Genomic DNA, 20,682 nt, shown 5'->3' with positions numbered 1-20,682 from the left:
GTGCTGAATCACCAGTGTACAGACACCCAGCCTATAATAACTTGGGCAAAGTCTTCTGTTTCCTACCTGATTATTCTTACACACCCACATTTCTTAAATCCAAGGCAAGCACTAAACCAATGTTTTCTTTGTTAATCTGCTATTGCTAGGAAACTGTGCTCTATCATACTTGAGTGTCTTGGTTATCCATTAGTTATGAATTTTTTGTGGTTGAAAATGTAGCAGATTATTTCTGTGGCAAGTGAGATGTTATTCACAAATAATCACAAGTCTTACCATCTCAGTTGGTGGTTTCTAACTGAAAGTGCCTGGATATGGATGTGTCAACACACTATTCAGATATGACTAAAGAAATGATGTTGAGTCAGTGATAAATTAAAGCCACTGGACTAAATTGTAGATTTCTTCACCAATCCTGCCTGGTCTTGTAGCTCATAGGGACTTGACCCAACTTCTTACATTTCTCTGCTAAATTTCTGCAGCTTTGGTAGCTAGGAATGCCATGATGGTGTCCTGGTGCCATACCATACTATTAATATTTTCAGCAGGGTATTATACCTGGATTCCTGTAGCATCTCACACCTACTCATCCTTAATGGACAAACCTCCTCCATTTTGTCTACTGACTGACTTTCACCTCCCTTCCTATAGCACACCACCTTCCTTTGTCTTCTATTAAGCAACAGAAACATCTTTCCTAAGCAGAGCACAAACTCTGAAAACCTTGTAGTTACAATAAGGCAAGACAAGAAGGATTTGGGGGAAAAACTTCCGAAAGATATTAAAACGTAACACTAAAATATATTTACATACATAAAAAGCGGGAAACCAGCCGCAGAGCTGTGGCAAAGGTGTTAAAAAAAAAAAAGTATGAAAGAAGATTTAAAAAACCAAGAAGCTGATAAATTAATTATACCAGTTGTCAATGCAAAAGATGGTGGAAATATATTGTCAGGGAACTGACATCGGAGCTAGAGGCGGAGGGAAGGCTCTCAAATGATGCTGGAGAAGGGCCCAGCAGGGAGAGAGGCAGCTCCGCAGATGGGGAAGCAAATCAGTGCAACACCAGGGATATAGAGGGGCTGATGGGGGAATCGGCGAGAGGGCTCCAGGACTCTTCACCGGACACCAGTGGGGAGAGCACGGGTCCTCCGCTACCCACGCCCACCCTGCGCAGAAGACTTCCGCGCAGAGAGAGTAGGAGGAGACTGGGTGTTGGAACTTTTATGTTGGAAAAGATTTAAGAAACGCCCACTGACGGATTCTGCTAGCGACTGAGGCAGCCACGAAGTGAAGGGCTGCCCAGACTGAAAGGTTTAGCAAGGCAACAAAGCCTGGAGAGGTGGCAACTTACGCACGAGCAACCCATACACATTACATATATGTGTATGGTTCACAACTGGTATAAGAACTATGTAAACTTGAGGTAACAAAGGATTAAATTTTAGAATCAGTAAAAAAACCAAAATGTAGAAATTGAATTGTGAACAGTGCCTGAGCAGAGGAGAGCAGGGAAGTCTTTATTTATTTATATTGTTTATCATCAGGATAAGCTTCCAGGGCAGCTTACAAAAATAAAAATACAGCATAATAAAAATACAAAAATAATTGAATGAATACAAACTAGTAGATCAGCAGCAACAGATCAGAGGAAGGAATAGTATTATCTCTGGAAATAATTAAGGAAAAAGTAATGACTTTTTAAGCCCAAGCTACTCGGTAGCAGATCAGTGTCTTCAAATGTGACTCTGTCCATGTCTAAAGTGAAGATGCAATTAAAAGGGGTTTCCTTCCCACAATCCTTAACCATGTAGTCTATCTCCTTAAATCTTTCTTTCATCTTTCAGACTCCAATACTGCAAAAATAAAAGCTCAAATGGGAGAAAAAGCAATAGGAGAAAAGGTGGTTGGTGGGATGGCAATTTAAATCTTCAAAGCTTAGCCCCAGAGTCAGTTTGTTTGCAAATGTACAAATCTGTAAAATGTACAAAGTATATTATATTGTCAATACTAATCCTTCATCCTGTCTAAGGGAGCTCTTTCACTATATAAATCCCCAGTTAGCAAATTGCCTAGCTAAAATTTATTTTTGAAAAGCTGTGCAGAAGGGAAGATGTTTAAAATTTAAAACCAAGATCTGTTGTGTTAGGAGCTCTGTTACTTGGTCCAAAATGGGATATTTTTAATAAAGCTAGTGGGAGTGTTGGCTCACAGTGGGAAGAATCCTGAAGCCAAGCAAGACAGACAACCCAGATGTTAACTGGCTAGCCAAAGCACATGTTGATCCAGTTAAAAATAAGCTATTTTGTAAAGCCGTGTATTATTGGATTTACTTTATGGTACAATAATGGTAGAGGCCTAAATATATTTCAAAACCACTACTACCTCACTGAAATGCTATTGTCAAGTTTCCATTAAACATTAAATTATTAATATAAACAACAAAATAAAGTTAGGGACTGTATTTTTAGGTAAAAGCCATTGACCCCTATCTGTGGACACATGAGCATAGCACACCAATATTTCAATTTTGAAATAATCCTGCATGTCTAAGTGTACCTGAATGTACTGATGATGCTCAGCCTAGAAACTGCTGAGGAGGGAATTATCTAGGATCTTCCAAGTAAACAAAACAAGAGCTAAATAGGAAGAGCAGCCTTTGGGCTTAGCTTAACAGGGGGGATAAAATTACAGATACACAAGGATGTAGCTCTTCCATCTCTGAAAATAAAATTTCAACTAATTTCCATCTGGTTATTTTAAAAGTTTAAATTATTTATTCATAATTTCACACAGCATACAAGTAAAATCAATTTCTTAGCTAACTTATCCAAGTACAAAATAGTCCTGAAGAAGTAAAGTTTGGTCAGGTTTTTACAGGATGCAGAAAAGGTATACTATTATCAGTTCATCAGCAGAGATTTCATATGGAACACAAATGAAAAAGAACTTTACAACCCCATATAAAATTTTGAGATAAATGCCCAATATTTGGCACTTATTTCATATTCTAGGTCCTAAACAACCACAACAGTGTTAAACCTTATCTGTTAAAGGTATTGTACAAGGGGGGAAAGCACAAGTCAGGTTTTTCTTCTTCCCTAAGAGCGTGAAGGTGTGACTATAATTCCAGATTGTTTTTTTTTTAAAAAAAACTTAATAAAGTTAAATTACAAACACATACAGTATTTTCTTCTGTCTTGGGCCCTATTCACATGCACACCTCACAGAATGAGAGTCAAATGCTGATGCAGTATAGATTAAAATAGTGTGGTTCTGCCCATTTGACTCTTAATTTTCATCTATATCTTGTTGGGGATTACACAATTTAGAAGCGACTTTCAACACTGCTAGCTGTATGTGTGAATGACATTTCTGGCTGTGTTCAAAGGGTAAGAAGGTTAAATCCTTCTGCAAAGGTTATTCAGAAGCATTACTTCTACTGTTCAGACATTCTATGTACCATAGTACATTGCCCAAATAAATGTTCAGTGTCATCTGATGCCATAGTTCTCTTGGCCCAGTAAGCAGATGCGCCATCTTTAATTTCTGCATAATTCAATAGTATATTTATTTTCTTCTTTCTCAAAATGGAAATCCTACTATGGACCAATAGACAAGGTCTCAAGAACCACCTATGTATTTCTACATGCTCAAAGGAGCTTTGAACTTATGCTTCTTGAACTGCGACCCTTGGTGGAGATTTAAAAGCAGTTTTGTGATATGACATGGAGGTGTTCTATTTTAAGCAAAGGAGGTAAAAAAACAACACTGGAGATAGGTACACTTGAATACAACAAATATAGGCCTCTGGATCCTGATCTTTGTCAGTTAAGCCTTTGCAAACTCGATACTAAACACAATGAAAAGGACACTTACAGTGCGATCCCATACATATCTTCCCGAGGTAAGCTCTAATGAATTCAGTGATATTTACTTCCAGATAAATGTGAATATGGCTGCTGTCCAAATCACTGGTCCTTGCTGCTGGATATGGTTAGGGTAGTGTGCATGCCCCTGGCTGCCACAGGACGTATGGTGGATAGAACATGATAGCCTGTGGTGTTCTCACTCGTGGTAGAACTAGAGGCACACCCACTGGGCTACTGGGGCACAACCCTCCCAGTAAAAATGTCAAGCATTTTTTCTTAAATCTCCTCTTCAAAATTTCCAAACCACACACACTTTCTGGTCCCACACACATTTTATACTTCCTTGAATTTATGGAAGCATTTCTGTCAGTCTCCTGTTCTCTGGCCAATCACCTACCTGCAGCATTCGGCCAACCCTAATCCAAAAGTATAGCTATGGCAAAGAGGTCCCTCCTATGTGTCTAAGTAGAAAAACCAGATGACTCATTGAGCTACTGGAAACTCAGCCTTACTTGGAATGCTCCACATTCCACATGTTGTTATGAGACCTATCCAGAGCACAGTCACTATAGCAGATATGAAAGGAACCAGGACTGCTTATGGCTCCACTTCCTTTCCCAAACCTGGAAGATATTCTTCTTAATCTCAGGCATAACAGAGGCGGATTGATTAGTCTGGTGTGATGCACTCAGCATGTGAACAGAGATTATGGCTTCACATTTTAAAGACTAAGCCATGCATTGCAATATATTCTGCCGTGCTCTGATATGCCCTGGCTCAAATGGAACAATTGGGTTTTCTGGCCAATTGATTGGAATATTCTGTTCTTTTAATTTAGAGGGGGGAAGTATTTTGGATAGTGAAAAGGTAAATAGATTTTAGCAGGGAACTGTATGCAAATGGAAGCAAGTTGCGTCTTCTGGCTGGCTGGTATGAGCCAGCAGGCCTTTGAATATGGTAGTAGGTTTGGCTACTCCACTTGATTCTGCTACTCCAGGCAAGGGATTGAGCTCTGCCTGATACCTATTTAGATAACTGGTGCCTATCTTACATTTTTTTGGCATACATATAAAAGAAAATTTCAGACAGAACATCCTAAGTGGCACCATTAACAAAATTATATATGTAAAGATATCTGTATCAGTAAAGGGAGCAAAATACAACCTCTGAATATATATAGTCCTTAAAAAGCTATTTATAATGTTAAAAATGATATTTTAATAAACAATTAGTCTATTTTGATATCCCTAAATGACACAACCCAGATTAAAACCAATAAGTATAGATGTTTATGCAGCCAGTATGACATTTTTCATGGAAATCACAGAAAGATACTGATTACAAAACACTTCTCTCTATCAGATAATATATCAGCAATGGTGCTAAGCTTTGATGGAAGCATATGTGACAGACAGGCCCTGAGTCTGCCTCAATTATCAAGAACTACATATGCATACTCTAATTCCTGTTTATTGTATTACTTCAAATTTTACAGCATTCTCCATAAAAGTAACAGTCTACTTCTGGGACAGTTGAAAAGATAAATACTCCGCCAAAAGGAAACATATGTATTTGATGTCTGGAATTATATAAAAATTGTAGAAAACCTAATACAAACAAAAATCTACTCATTACACCATTAAGTTTCAACAACATTTGGAAGAAAAATTCTTAATTATATTCAGACTCAACAAAAATAAGTTTTCTATCTAGCTTTCAGCTTTGATGGGAGAGTTCTTACCTCCAGCACAAGTAGCAGAACATTCTGACCAAGGTAGGTGATTCCACGTAAAGCCAACTTCATTGTCGCCACTGCCAGTACGAGAGATGGGAACATTGAATTTATACCTTATCCCCAGGTTTTGCTCCTGTAGTAAAATCTGCAGTTGAAAATAACTGGTTATACCATTAAAACACTTGGAAAAGAGTGCACTGATATTTAAACAATGGCTGCATTTGTACTAGATATTTACTTCCAGAGAACAGTTCTGAAAATCCTTGCAACATTCCTAGAATTTAGAATAATTACTTATATCTATCTTTCCAAACTGAAATAGTTGAAAGCTGAAAGTGTGTGCCCCCGGTCAAATGCAGCATGATCCCTCAAGGGGAATTAGAAAAGCAAGAATATAATAAAATGTTCCTGTCAGCTTTGTAGCAAAAAAGAAGTGGCATGCTAACAATGCAAGCCTTAACAGGCTTACTTGGAAGTAAGTCCCAGTGGGTTCAATAGAACATGCTCCCAAAAGAGCACACATCAGATTGCAGTCTAAATTGTGCTGAGCTCAAAGGTTTGGAATAAGCTTGCCATGCTCCCTATGTTAGAGGCCATAAAAGTTGGTGAAGTAAATATGATTGCCTTGTTTGGAATATCTACAAGTTTTCATAATTGAAAAATAATCTGAATTAAACCCATCAAAGCTCTTGATTTCTTGAGAGTGAGACAATGCCTCATACAAAGCAGACTGGGCCAATGCAGAAAATCTACAACGTGGTTTTTAAAGGCAGCAGAGATGCTGTTGCAAGTATCCATGAAAAATACATTTGCTTTTAAATTCCTGCTGATAAGACTGTTCTATACCTAATGTTTAAATTGCCTACCTAACACATTCTCTCACTTCTACATATAACTATAATGGAACAACAGATGGAACTACAGAAGGAATTAATCCCAGAGGGAAACTGGCCTTAACGTAAAAAGCAATAAGCATTAAAAAATGCAATTACAAGAATCCGAAGTGTTTGAGTGTGTGCAGTGATTTATTTATTAACTTTGCACACTCTCATGCAAGATTACAAAATGCTTAATAAAATCTCATTTTTGAATTACCGTATTTTTTGCACCATAACACTCACTTTTTTCCTCCTAAAAGGTAAGGGGAAATGTCTGTGCGTGTTATGGAGGGAATGCCTACGGGTGGCATGCCTACGGATTTTCCTCCTCTAAAAACTACGTGCGTGTTATGGTCGGGTGCGTGTTATAGAGCGAAAAATACGGTAGTTTGCTATGCTGCAGGAGGGCACAGACCAATTGTCTGAGAAACATCACTCCAAAGCCCCTATGGGTATATGAAACTAACTGAGGGCACGTGAAACTAATTTGGATTGTGGCTGAAGAATGGTCATGAATGACCAGGAATTCATGTCTTTATGTGGCTAATGGAAATGTCTAGTGGAGGACAAAGCTCAAAATAATCTTATCCTTTTCCATGGGTACAGCTTCACTTTTCAATTCCAGACTGCTAGACATGAACTCACATATTTTAAAAAGGTAATTGAACTACTTTACCATGACTATGAGATTTTCTGAGATAGGGCCTAAGGCTTCCAAAGATTCTGGTTCATCTGCTGGCCTTTTATAATGGAAAGCTGTCCCAGCAACATCGAATTTTCTAGGCCAGTCGATAGTCCAGGCACCATTAATATAATAGTCATCGTCCTCAGATTTTAAAGCTTAAAAAAATGCACAAAGTGATTAAACAATCAGGGATTCAAAGTGTAGCATCAAATGATGTCATAGTGAATTCAGATGATTGAAAGGTGGGCACCTGTCAGATTTGGCTTTTCAGTGGTGAAGAGATAAAGATCTGACCCCCACCCCCCACCGCCAGCAAGAAAAGATTCTATGGATCATGAGTATTCTACAGTTCTCTTAAACTTGCAAAGGGTTGTTGAACAGTTTTTAATATCCTAGTTCAGCTTCAGAAATTTGCATAAATCAATGTTATGCTTACTTTGTAGCATGTCTTCCACAGTATGATCTATTTTTAAAATGATGACAATGTTACTTTCCAAAGAAATTTTGTTTGTTTCTAATTATTCTGTTGTGGCAGTCACAGTATAACTCTAGCTCTCTAATTAGAACAATTTTTCTAATATTTTGTTTGTTTTAGTTTTCATTCTATAACTAGGTAACTATAGGCATTAAAATATCCAATCGGTATCTTTGTTCTCTAGGGTGTTACAGGGTAATATTTAACAAACATTTTTGTAACTGTGGCTGTAACATGGATCCTGTGGCTTGGGACCACAAGTTGGCAAGAATCACTTGTGGTGGCTACACTCAGGCACAAAGCCAATGTACAACTGTTCCAGGTTTTGCAGACAAAACCTAAAGTATACTATTTCGTGGAGAAAGAGGGAGGGCATGGGCAAGACAACTTAGCAATGCATTTTTCTACTTCTCCCCCTTTTGTTGATTTTTTGATTCCACCTTACACACTAGCATTTGCCACTACCACTTTTGCGCTGATACTAAACCATTTTAATTATTCCCACAGTGCCATTTAATTATTCCCACACTTACAAAAGTAGTAATCAGTATATAATGTCACATTAAATCTACCTATATTGTTTGGTGCCCAATACTGGAAACAGCTTAATAAGTTGCAGTGGGGCTGTATCTTATGTCAGTCTGCTTCAGAGATTTCTGGAGTTAAGAAACCAATGGAAACTACTCCAATTCTAAACACGACTAGCTCTTAATTCAAAATAAAAAATGACAAAATGCTTCAGAGATACCTTAAATTCATGTGGTTTGTAGTAGAAGAATGGCACGGGGTAAAGACCCCAAAAAAGGAAAGGACTGAGAATTAATCTATGTGAATCTGCATTGCATAACTGACATTTTCTGTGTGGTCAGGTCTCATTTTTGTAATAATAATGGCTTTAATCAGAAACCATGAGGATCAGACAGATTCAATTTACTTCTTATGCTGCTGCCTCACTTTCTGGGAGCCAGTGGTGATGGCACAGGAAGTAACCATGGCATTCATTCAATATTCATTATTACTGGTTTTAAAAATTACCACTGAGGAATGGGGATCTGACTTATGTGAAAGTGGTTATCCAAGACAGCAGCTCACATTATTTTTTATATTGTAAGCTGCCTTTATATATTTTATGAAAAGGGCAGCTTTTAAATAGACAAACAAACAAACAAACAAAATATTAATCAGACGTCAGAATGAACTAACACAAGCTGGTCTTCTTTTACCATTAGCCTGAAACACTCCCTGCTTCCCCTATATTAGGGATCAACTTACTTGAGGCCCCACCTACTTTCCTCAGAGCCCCAATTTCCATAACCCCCACAACTCTGCTCTTAGCAACTGCCTGGTCCTACTTCTGTGTCTTAGAGCAAAGCAAGCAGGCCCTGAACAGCTGAGATTTGCACCAGCAGTACCCCCTCCCATGGGAGCTAAGCCACCCAAAGGATAAAATAACGGAACACAACAACAATTTGGGGTTAAAAGGACCCAACTTTATTGATTTCAGGTGTAGGTAAGCCTTGGCATAGGCATTGGGCATATATCACTCTCAGCCCCCTGCTGGGAGTCTGAGGCATGACAGGGTCAGTTAGGGGGGAGATGGGACCATCCCAAAACACAGGTTTACACAGATGGTTTCTCCCAAGTTGCTGAGGGAAGCTCTATGGCCCTTCAGCCACACGGTTCTGACTTTGGACAGAGTCTTCCCTCAAGACCCCACTAACAGGGTACCCTGTTAAAGCCACTGCAAGAAGCAGGTGAGTCACCACTTCACCCCTTCATCAGATGCTGGTCTAAAGGATTCCACCCAAGGCCTAAACCACCAAAGTTGTGACTATTGCTATGGGGAAGGCAAAACCTGGTACACAGGAAAAATTCATTCCCAGCTCTGAAAACAGCAACCATTAAAAACCATAGCAAAGCCTGCAGACATGTAGAAGACAAGTGAGGCTGCAAATGTGGGCTGAGTGGGTGATGCTCTGGGCCAAATGCACTGTGGTGAGCAGCACCGACCTGCTTAAATGAGAAGGGAGCGGACCAGAGTGAAGACTACCACCTTGTAGTCCACTCCAAGGGCCTGCCCCCTGGGCTGTCGCAGATTGGCTGAATTCAAACTGGGTCTGGTGGGGACCCAGGAGACACCGTGCTGGCCAGGGGGAAGAGCCAACAGCTGCAGAAACATGGCGTGGCTCCAGGAGGATGGGGGTTATGCCGCACCAGGTCATAACCGCCACTCACCTGCCAACTGGGTAAGCAGCCATTTTTGCATAAATCAGTGCAATAAATGTACATTCAACTCAACATATGCCTCTCAAGGCAACCTAGATGTGGCATTAAAGGCACGATTATATTCAACATGGCACTTTTTTGTTAAAGAGCAGCTGGGGGTAGAAATAAGCAACAGGACTGTGGTATTTGAGATGGAAAAGTTAACTCTTTCAACCTGGTTAAATTAGACACCCTGAAGCTGCTGCTAGCTTCAGAAGACAGCTTCCACTTGTTCCAACATAAGTTTTCCTTTCAAGGCTACCAACAGCTTTAGGGTGGGCTGGAAATTTTTATGTGGTTCATAGAAGGGGAAGAATTAACACCCCTCTCCTCACACCACAGCCCTGATCAGGTCACTGTGGCTGTTACTTAAAAGAAATTAAAAACAGACATGTTAAATGCAATGACAGATACATATTCTCATAAATTAAATGGGGTTAGGTAAATAGGCAGTCTTAATGTTATTTGTAGACCTATGCAATTGTATGTAATCTGGTGCATGCCATAATTTTGTTATTTGAATCCAAACCTAATTGAGTTTTAACAAGCAATATAAGAGCATCCTCTTACCAATGTAGTTCTTTGACACAGCCACTTCTTTGATTTCAATGTGAACAGAACCTTTTGGAATCTGAACCACTTCCATGTAGCCTACAGGACAAAGGTGAAACATATTTTATGTTTTCGTTTATAGCTGCACCCATGCTTGTAAATTTTCTAAGAATTACAATATAATATTGAAAGGATTAAAAAGGGCCATTGGTTTCTATCTGAATGGTAGTTCTATATTGCTGGTAAAAGCTTATCAATGCACGTTTAAATGCCACTTTGTGGTATAGGGTAAGCAAACTTGAAGGAACTGGGTAGCTCCCAGAATCCAGTTTGCATGCTTGTCAAGCTCAAATAGGCCATTGAAGAAAAATCAGTTAAATCAGACACCTTGATTGGGTATGGAATCTCCAAGTCTATATTGGGATTGAAAGCCTCAAAATAACTGATTGAAAACACCTGCTATCTCAACAAGAGGAAAGGAAGCGCTTCCGTTTATTGTGGGCCATATCCCTGAAAGCTTTCTACCCAGTATTAACAGCAGCAGATAATTATAATATTATTATGTTTATTACATTTGTTAGTCACTTTATCTTGCCCAAAGCAACTTTCAACCCCAAACAACGTACAATATTAACTCTAGCAGTGGTGTAAGTTAGCCAGAGACATAGACTTGTTATATTGTAGGGGAGCATCCCACTCTGCCTTAGTTATAATTTTAAAAGCAGCAGACACTGGGAGTGACTTCACAGAAGACTTTGGTTCAGCTAACACTGCTGCACAGGTGAGCTCTGCAGGATGGGTAGTTAAGCCCAAGAGCTATTGACATTCTTCTATATATATTATAGATTAAATGCTGGGAGAGCTCCTCCTCAACTTCAGAGCCCTCACTCCACTTCCAGATATGAGCTTAACCACTTCAACAAAGGCAGGAAAGTGAATTGGATTCTGGGAGCAGCCTACTTATTTTAAGTTTCCTGCCTTCAACTACAAGGTGGTGCTGCAACTTTAACTGATTAGCTTCAGCAGCAATGGGGAAATGGCCTGGACCATTCTTATGACAAGGACACAGACAAATGACTCTGGTGTAAGTCTGAATGAAACAGAAAAGTTGAAACTCCTACATTATTTCTGGATTCTTCTTGGATTCTCCTTTTCATAAATTCATGTCCTAAATGAGTCACACTTTAATCCCAGAATTATGAAGAAATAATAATATCTATATTTGCTTTTCTTACATGATAACTAGACATTTCTAAGGCAGCTTACAACATGCAAGTAGCAGGAAATAATGGAAGGGAGGAGAAGTAACAGGGCTGGGTCAAAAGTAGGCAACAATTTTATATTAACCAGCACCATAATAGTTTTGTGACAAATGGACAGGGACTCAAGTAAGTCATGCCCAATCCAACAGCTGGCTAGATTGTAGTGGGGGGTGGAATGGCATCAGCAAGAGTTACTGCTATATTTAATTACTTCCTAAACTGTAGTCCTTTTATAGTTAAGAAAATTTTGGCAAATGCCTTCACACTTACCTCCTCTGGGCAATGTGTCATTGAAAAAACCTTCGATAGCTTCACATGTACTCCCATCTCCTCCACATACTCGACATCTGTCTTCTTTAGCATCTGATCCCAAAATATTGTCACACCCAACATGCTGAAAATAGGTACAATCAGAATAATTATGCAATAAGATAATTGCATCCTCAGTTAAAAACACTGGGGACAGTAGTTTTAGAAATTTATGGCCAAATTAATGGTATTCTTAAATTATTCTCAAACAAAATTGTTGTGAAATCGCTCTTGCTTTTCTGTTTTATGGTGATGACAATGAGAAACTGCAAATAATAAGAAGCTATTATTTCTTTACATGAACACCTGAACATATGTACCGCATATTTTGCATTGCACATTATAAATTACAGTGGTACCTCGGTTACCAGCCCTGTTAATGAACTATTCAGTGTACGAACTCCACAAAACCGGAAGTAGGTGTTCTGGTTAGTGAACTTTACTTCAGAAGACAAATGGAAGCCAAACAGTGGAAGGGCCCAGGTGGTGGGAGGCTTCAATAGGTAAAGCTTGCCTTGGTTTAAGAACAGACTTCCGGAATGAATTAAGTTCGTAAACTGAGGTACCACTGTACACCATTCCACTGTTTTGTGACACTGCACTGCTGTACCTGCTATTCCCCCATCCTAAGCACTTGGATGCTGATGCACCTTAGGATCAGATTGCTAATATTGTTGGTAATCAAAAAACAAACCAACAAGTAGCAGTTATAATATTTTCTTCATGCACTTGAAAGAAAGTATGCAACAATTCAGAGAAGTTCAGAATGTTCTACTCTCAGCAGCTCCTTTAATTTAGAGCCACCATTCAAAGCAGATCACTGAAACTGGCACAAGTGCTGCTAGTCTGGAAACTTCTCTGAACCCCATGGAAAAGGATGAGTACCCCAAATAGTTTATTATTGGTAGCTTTTACATTAGATGAGGTTCTGATAGGGAAATGTTTTCTAGTTGATTTGGTGTAAATTAATAAGAAGCATGGTACCTTGCATTCTCCATTGATACAAATATCTAGCGAATCTGCATTGCACTGCGTTCCGTCGATCACTGCAGGGGCACGTTCCGTATAAAAGTTGTAACCTTCTGCTAAGCAGTTTAATGCACATGGCTTAACACCACCTAGGCAAATAAAAATACTATTGTATTATATTATATTATATTTACAATTCATAAGTTCACAATATGTGCACAAGGTGGTAAGTGCAGAGAACCATGCCTCACCGTTTCTTGCCACTGCAACTGCTGCGGCCATTTTTGACACCAGCTGCTACCCCTGCAGACAACTTTGTGGTCGCTACTGACACTACCAATACTGTGCAGCCAATGCCTGTGGTCACAGTACTTCTATCATTTCATAAAATTTATATACCACTTGATTATAAGAAGGAACTCAAAGCAGTTAAACAACCTCAAAGTGGTTGATGAAAGGTTGAGCAGCTACTGATCACCTCTGCTACAACCAAGGCACCCCAGGAACAGTGTGACAAGAATGCAGGGGGAAGAGCAGTGGTGGGCAAGCAGGCAAGGCAAGCAAGCAGGGTTCAGAATTGTGCTAATTTGCCACCTCTGCCCCGGCCAACTAAGGCAATTGTCTCATTTTGCCTAATGAGTGGGTCAGCCTGGTTCTGTACTCTCCATGTCTTCTTCACACTTACAATTTCCTCTTCAGCTTCTAGCCTCTCTGCCTGACCCACTTATATTGATGCCATTGGCTTAGCTGCTCTGATATTAAAAAGGAACTGGGTAGCCTTGGACTAGGCCAGTGATGGCCAAACTTGGCCCTCTAGCTGTTTTGGGACTACAACTCCCATCATCCCTGGCTAACAGGACCAGTGGTCAGGGATGATGGGACTTTTAGTCCCAAAGCAACTTGGAGAGCCAAGTCTGGCCATCACTGGACTAAGTATATGCTAAGAGGGAGAGCTTGGAATTCAGTTCCAGCAGCAGTGAGTATTTTTGAGTTGAACAATCCAGATAGTCCTCCAGAATAGCCTTCTCAGCAAGAGCCTCCTTTCTGACAAACCTGCTCAGCCACAATCCAGTTCTAGTTTGAGCCTCCATACACTTGAAGAAGGAATAACCTGTAGGGAAGTTCAAAGGATGGGCTATTGACCTGCTTAAGATAATGATATGTCATTACCTGTTATATAGCCTAAGATGCTGTAGAATGCTAAGTATTGAGGGCTTGGATATGAATATCAGCAGTACTGCTTATGCCATCCCCCCCAAGGTCCATTTGGACAGGTAAAGGCCTCTGCACCATGTCTTCCTCAAGCAGTATGATTACAAAACAATGTATTACCTCCTGTATATGGTTTCCAGTTGTAATATTTTCCTCGGAAAGGCATATTGTCAAAGTCTGCACACTGTTTTTCTCGAAAATCGCGGGCCCCAAAAGGACATGGCTAATAAAAAAATGAAATAAGTTAGTATTTGCTAAACTTAAATATTAAAAGACACACATTAACGGCTCTGCATAAGACCACTGAATTTCACAATAAAAGTTGTTTCAAATAAAGTTGCCAAACAATATATCATAATTGCTTGCTTTTTTAATTCTGCTTCTTTGATTTTAAAACTGGAATGTCAGTTACGAAGTTATTTTAAGAACGTAAAATAAACCTTTTAATTCAAATGCATGTCATTATTCACTTTGTTTATGTAAAGACTAGGCACAAATTCTTCATTAGTATCACAATTTTAAAACTGCAGGCCACAATCCTAATTAAAATGCAGTTGTTATTATTACTTATATACCACCCTTCATCACAAGATCTCAGGTCAGTTCACAGGATAGGTTCGCAGTCCTATGCATGTCTAGTCAGATAAATGTGAATACAATTGCCACCTCAGTTGTATACTGAACTATTTTGATTTCAATTGGTTGTGTCCAGAATTAAAACCTTCCTATCTAATGCCCTAGGCTGCTTTGCTGGAGCTCAATCTCATAGGAGTATACTAGGACTCAGTCTCAAAGACTTATTATTGTCAATAGTTGTGCCACATGAAGAATGCTAAGATGAGAGCAAGGCTTTGCTAAATCAAAGATTCTGCTATGTAAGTTTAATAGAATCAGATAATATCAGCCAATGTAGGTTGCTGCATCATGCTTCTCCAGTCAGTTTGTAAAATGTGACTAAAATGTTTTATACATGTGGGGAATATGAAACATTAATGATGTTTAGCTCTTGTATTACTACTTGAACAGATATAGGCTTTTGCATTAATTACAGGACAATCTTCTTCACATCCACCAACATTTATGTATCCTGATCAACTTTACTTGGGCAAGTAAGGGTAAGCTGAAGCACTGAAAATTCCCACTGTCTGAGAAACACTGCCTCAGGCAAATGTCTTTTTCTTTCACTGTGGTTTCAACTGCAAGACATGACATTTTCTCTGTGGTTTGGTCATGGCCAAAATGAGGGATGGTGCTAAATGTGTGTGGTTAAATTGGGGAGGGTGGAACTACAAGAAAGGCATTCTTTTTTCACTTCTGATTGGGAGATTTGCTTATTGTTGAAATGTGCAAGCCTTTCTAGTCATTTGGAGAAAGAGCACCTTTCTCTAGGTCACAGCTCTGCAGGTCACCCAGTTAACAGTAAGCACTGTACTTGGATTTTGTATTGCTCAATGTGGGCATCAAAGTCGCTGGTTTGGTAGGGAGCAAAACTCCTGCCAAAAGTCAAGCCAACCATGAGAAAAATGTTTTCACATAAACAATAGAATTCTGTAGTTCGATTTTTCACTCTATTGGCAAGTGCTTTGCCAACAGAAAGGGAGAATCTTGCTCTGTATTTTGCAATAGAATGTGTAGTGGATTACCTTGTTAAATTGTCATATGTGACCTTAAAGTATGCAATTCACAGCACAATTGCCAGTGCAAGCTATCTCCCTCTGGCAAGAAAATGGGAAAGCTTTTATTATGGATTTCTTCATTTCAAGTGGCAGTTGCTACTTGAGGCATGTACTTTCACCCTTTTTCTAACTCTTCCAGCTAAAAGAGGTACAAAGAATAGCCAGTGATGGTGGAGTCTTGCTCTTTAAAGTAAGTACACCTGTTGAAGCTTACTGGCTGATGGTCATCAAAGGCAGATATAGGGGAGTGTGACCAGTTTGGCTGCCCAGCAGTCTCCCTGTCCGAGCTGATCTCATTGGAGACGGTGTTGAGGACCAAGACTGCTGGTTTGGGGAGACTTCAACATCCATGTGGAGGTGACTGGCTCTGAGGTGGCTCAGGACTTCATGACTGCCATGACGGGCATGGGGATGTCCCAACATGTCACCAACACATGTGTCAGGCCATACTCTGGACCTTGTTTTCTCAGCTGGGAGATCTGAAAGTCGGGGATATTGACATCAATCCCTTGTCATGGTCATATCATTTCCTGTTGAGATTTAGGCTTCCAGCACCTTTCCCCCTCTGCACCTTTCACCCCTATTAGGGTGGTCTGCACTCAGAGGTAGATGGATCCAATGGGTTTCCAGATGGCTTGGAGGACTTTTCTGGCTGATATGACTGGTGCTCTTGCTGAAGCTCTGGCCAACCCCTGGAACATCGAAATGGCTCAAGCAGTTGACACAATCACTCTGGAGTGCCCTCTTCTGCTTCGTGGAGTCTTTTTGGTTCCCTGGTATAATCCAGAGCTTAGGTTGAGGCTGGGAGGTGGTTTGAATGCGAGTCAAATGCAATCAAACACTGGTGGGGGCTCATCATTGAGCCTACCTAGTGACAGTGAAGGCAGCAAAGAAGGAATACTTCGCTGCCTCCATTGCATTCTCATTGTTCTGTCCGGCAAAGCTCTTCTGGGTAGTGTGGGGCCTCTTACAGTCTGGCCAAAAGAGGTGACAGAACCAGCAGTAGCTCATTGTGACTTGTTTGCAAAGCATTTTGAGGATAAAATCGCTTGCATCCACTGAAATCTTGACCCCGCTATTACAGTAGATGAATCTCAGTGGGTGTCCAGATTTGAAACTGGCCAGAGTTTCTATTAAGCCAAAAAATTCTGCTTAATACATAACAAGCCTGGGTTATATGTAACGAAAAGTAAATGCTAGCCAAACCCTTCTCTCAGATGTGCATGAGGAGAGTTAAAGGAGGAGAGTGTGAGCTTACAGGCACAGTGCTGAACTATGGTTTAGAGCAGAGCTTTTCATGTTGGCACGCATCATTTCATGACACAGTAATTCAGTTTTACTAGCAAACCAAAGGTTAAACCAGGGGTCAGCAACCTAAGGCCCATGGGCCACAAGTGGCCCACGGGGGTCATTTGACTGGCCCACAAGCCGCTCCTGAACTGAGCTGCCCACTTGGCGAGTCCCCGCGCACTGCACTAAACTGGCGCAGAACGGTGCAGGGACTCACCGAGCAGTGCCAGAAATTACCTCTGCACACAGACACAGACGTTGGAAATCGTGAGCGCACACACTCACTCACAGGATATGGCCCACAGAGGGGCCTCTGCGGCAGTGAACCGGCCCAGGCACAGGCAGGTAAGCCTTGCCGACCCCTGGGTTAAACTAACCCTTTCCAGCCTTAGGAGGAGCATGGGCAGCATTCGCGTGACACACCTACACACTGCAGCCGACACAATAACATGTCACGACATACAGTTTGGAAAGCTCTAGTTAAGAGTTACAGTATATGCAAACCAGCTTACAATATGAGATAACTGGTAAAGCTGGAAGTTGTTGCTACTTCTTGTTTCCAGGTTTTACAGATTAGGTTTAATCTTATTCCCTCAATTTTAATATTAGGAAACATGTTATCCATCAAAGGCCAAACAATGTCTGAAGGATTTTGTTGAAGAATGTGTTGGAGTTGTCTATGCTTTTTCCAAAGGATTAAAAGGGTCAAAGGGAAGAGAAGGAAAATTAGCTGTTGTTTGAAGTAAAAATGCTGAGATTTTTGTTTAGGAATAATAAGAACTTTAGGGAGTAATACTTTTTAAATTACAAAAGGAATAGTGAATGCTGACACAAGAAACCCCTACAAATGTCAGTGGGTGTAAGCATCACATTCTTCATTAAAATAATGACAAGCACACAAAACTTGTGGCCTTTTAATTCACACATTAATCAAATGTCTCTCCCTTCCAAAGTATTTTGCTTCAAAGAGTGATGAGTAATAAGGTCTGTCATAAATCCTGAAAATGGGTCTATCTCAGCAACTTTGTGTTTCATTAAAGCCATGTTAATAAATTTACAATCAATGACTACAGTTTTTAATCCCCACTTATGTTACAGTAGGACTTAAATTGCTGAATGTCAGAATATTTGTGCATCCCCTCATGACATTACACTAATTCAAAACATGCGTACCTATTAAAAATGAAATGCAGATGAGGCACTGTTAAGAAGATAATTATTAATATATTTTGATATGATAGAATGTTAACTATATTAAGATCTAAAAGGAGTGTTATATTAAAAATATTATTTTTCCTCCCTTCACATTTTCTCATAATAGTAAATGGAATTTAGCCTTTACTCCAAAGGTAACAATGGGAATGCAATCTCTGAAGGGAACTGTTGATAATCAAAACTTCATGGATAGCTTCATGTATACTACCTGTAAAATGCAGCAAAAAGCACAATGGAGAAAAATTGTTACAGTTTTCTGCCTTTCCTAATTTAAAGAATACTCTAAACCTTGCTCTCAGTATTTCAGTATTAGATATGACTGCAGCTTTTAACTGTTTATCTGAATGTACTTTGTCTTCTTAACTGATTGATCCTGCTTTCCTTCAAGGAACTGAAGGTGGTGTACATAGTTCTCCTCCCTCTTTATTTTCTCATCACAACAACTCAGTGACGTAGGTCACATAACAAGCTTCATGGCTGAGTGGGAATTTAACCCTGGTCTCCCAGTCCTTCGTGCTTAAAAGTGGAAGATAGAAATATCAAGCAGCACTAAGAGTAAAATTCTACCCTTGAGGTACATCATGTGAAGAGCTATAGTGGAAGCTCCACTACAACAGTGAAATTATGGAATGCTAGCAAAACTTCAGTTACACCAGTGTAGCAGTGAGGATATGTCAATTCATTCCTGTACCAGCATATGTGCACCACCAGCATAAGGTTGAAAACAAGGAGACGAATCATTGGTCTTATCTGAAATGTGTTTCTGATTGGGCATGAGGAGGCCACATATTGCTCAAAGGCAAGATACGTTACTCCTAATGAACCCAGGCCCTCCGATTCATCATTGGAGGCTCTTCTCTGTAAGTCTCCTCCACAAGAGGCCCAGAGGGTGGCAATATGAGAATGGACCTTTTCTGTGGTGGCTCCCCATCTGTCAAATGTTCATCCTAGGGAGGCTTACCTGGTGTCTTCATTATTTATACACTTTTAGGCACCAGGCAGAAACATTTGTCTTCAACCCAACCATTAGCTGATTAACACCCTATATCCTTTGAAATGTGTTTGTAGGAGGGGGACTATTGTTGTGTTTTTTTTATCTTGTATACCACCCCGAGATCTTCAGATGAGGAGTTGTATACAAATTTAATAAATAAATTCTCCTCCTCCTCATCTAAGATTGTTGGATTTTAGCTTAACTTTGAATTACTCACATCAGTATTACAGGAGCGATATCTTTTCCTTTCTCCAAGGCAATATTTTCCTCCACCTGACGGTCTGGAAAAAATTGTATGCAGTTTATGCATATGTACATATGAAGTAAGCAATGATAAAAAAATTACACACTACAGGACATTCCCCCCCCAATTCTTTTCTAATACAAATTGATGATACTGTATATTTTTAAAAACTTCAGATTTCATTAATACAAACTCAGCTGGCAAATATATTTGTAAAATTACACTGCAGAAAAGGAAGGTAAAACACAATTTCTTCTATTTTTGTATCACTCCCACCAAAAGCAGAAAAAATGTGGCAAGTTATATATTCTACTAATGTTTTAAATTAATACTCAAGTTCTAAACATTTATTCTGGCATCAGTAGGCAGCACCAGTAAAAACCCACCATGACACAGCATTTGTAACACTCTGTTAGTGGAAACCATTACTTCTAGATCTAAGCACTTATTTGCTGGTGCAGAGGTTTTAGCATTAGACTAAGTTGAATCAAAATTAAGGAAACACTGCTTTTCATTACTAGGGTCAAGTTGATATTCTCTAATACCTGAGTTCCTGATTATTATTTCAATTTGACAACAATAATTGTTCAAAAACCTCACTATACTAGTGCTAATCATTGTATGTGTTTAAGGTAGTGTTCTTCATCTTGGCTATTATCCTAAGCACACACACACACACACACACATATTATAAGCAAATGTCACTTGAATAATTCACAGTGCAATCCTATACATGTTCGCTCAGAAATAAATCCCACTAAGTTCAATGGGACTTGCTCTCTGGTATGTGTATATAGGATTGCAGCCTTAGAAAACTTCAGAGGACATATAAACAAAATTAAAGATACGTTTATATGATTAACTATAAGAGAGTTTGTAAAATTCTATTATTTTCTGTTGCTACTAATATTTGAAAAGAATCAGGGCGATATTACATGACTAGATGGGGAGTAGTTATCTAGGATTTAATAGGACTCAAGTATTATCCAGACTGGTCTTTTGTCATCCATTTATTACTTAATGTGTTATATATAGTGTTATGAAATAAT

General features: G+C 39.5%; 1 protein-coding gene across 11 annotated transcripts in view; it reads right to left on the bottom strand.

The window, feature by feature from the left end:
* Nucleotides 1-20,682, bottom strand: part of ADAMTS6 (ADAM metallopeptidase with thrombospondin type 1 motif 6) — a 119,803-nt gene that overhangs the window by 10,875 nt on the left and 88,246 nt on the right. For 10 of the 11 annotated variants that reach the window (XM_083465198.1, XM_083465197.1, XM_083465194.1 and 7 more), the window contains 7 exons: nt 19,607-19,670; nt 14,335-14,437; nt 13,018-13,151; nt 11,995-12,118; nt 10,481-10,561; nt 7,162-7,325; nt 5,614-5,752 (listed from right to left, as the gene is read on the bottom strand). In XM_083465198.1, the coding sequence (XP_083321324.1) occupies nt 5,614-5,752; nt 7,162-7,325; nt 10,481-10,561; nt 11,995-12,118; nt 13,018-13,151; nt 14,335-14,437; nt 19,607-19,670 (809 nt within the window). The remainder of the gene's footprint in view (nt 1-5,613; nt 5,753-7,161; nt 7,326-10,480; nt 10,562-11,994; nt 12,119-13,017; nt 13,152-14,334; nt 14,438-19,606; nt 19,671-20,682) is intronic. The other variant, XM_083465195.1, reaches the window with a different exon arrangement.

The sequence above is a fragment of the Podarcis liolepis genome (genome assembly GCF_965112155.1).
Source record: "Podarcis liolepis genome assembly, chromosome: 11".
Classification (NCBI taxonomy): Eukaryota; Metazoa; Chordata; class Lepidosauria; order Squamata; family Lacertidae; genus Podarcis; species Podarcis liolepis.
This window is presented reverse-complemented; position numbering and strand designations above follow the sequence as displayed.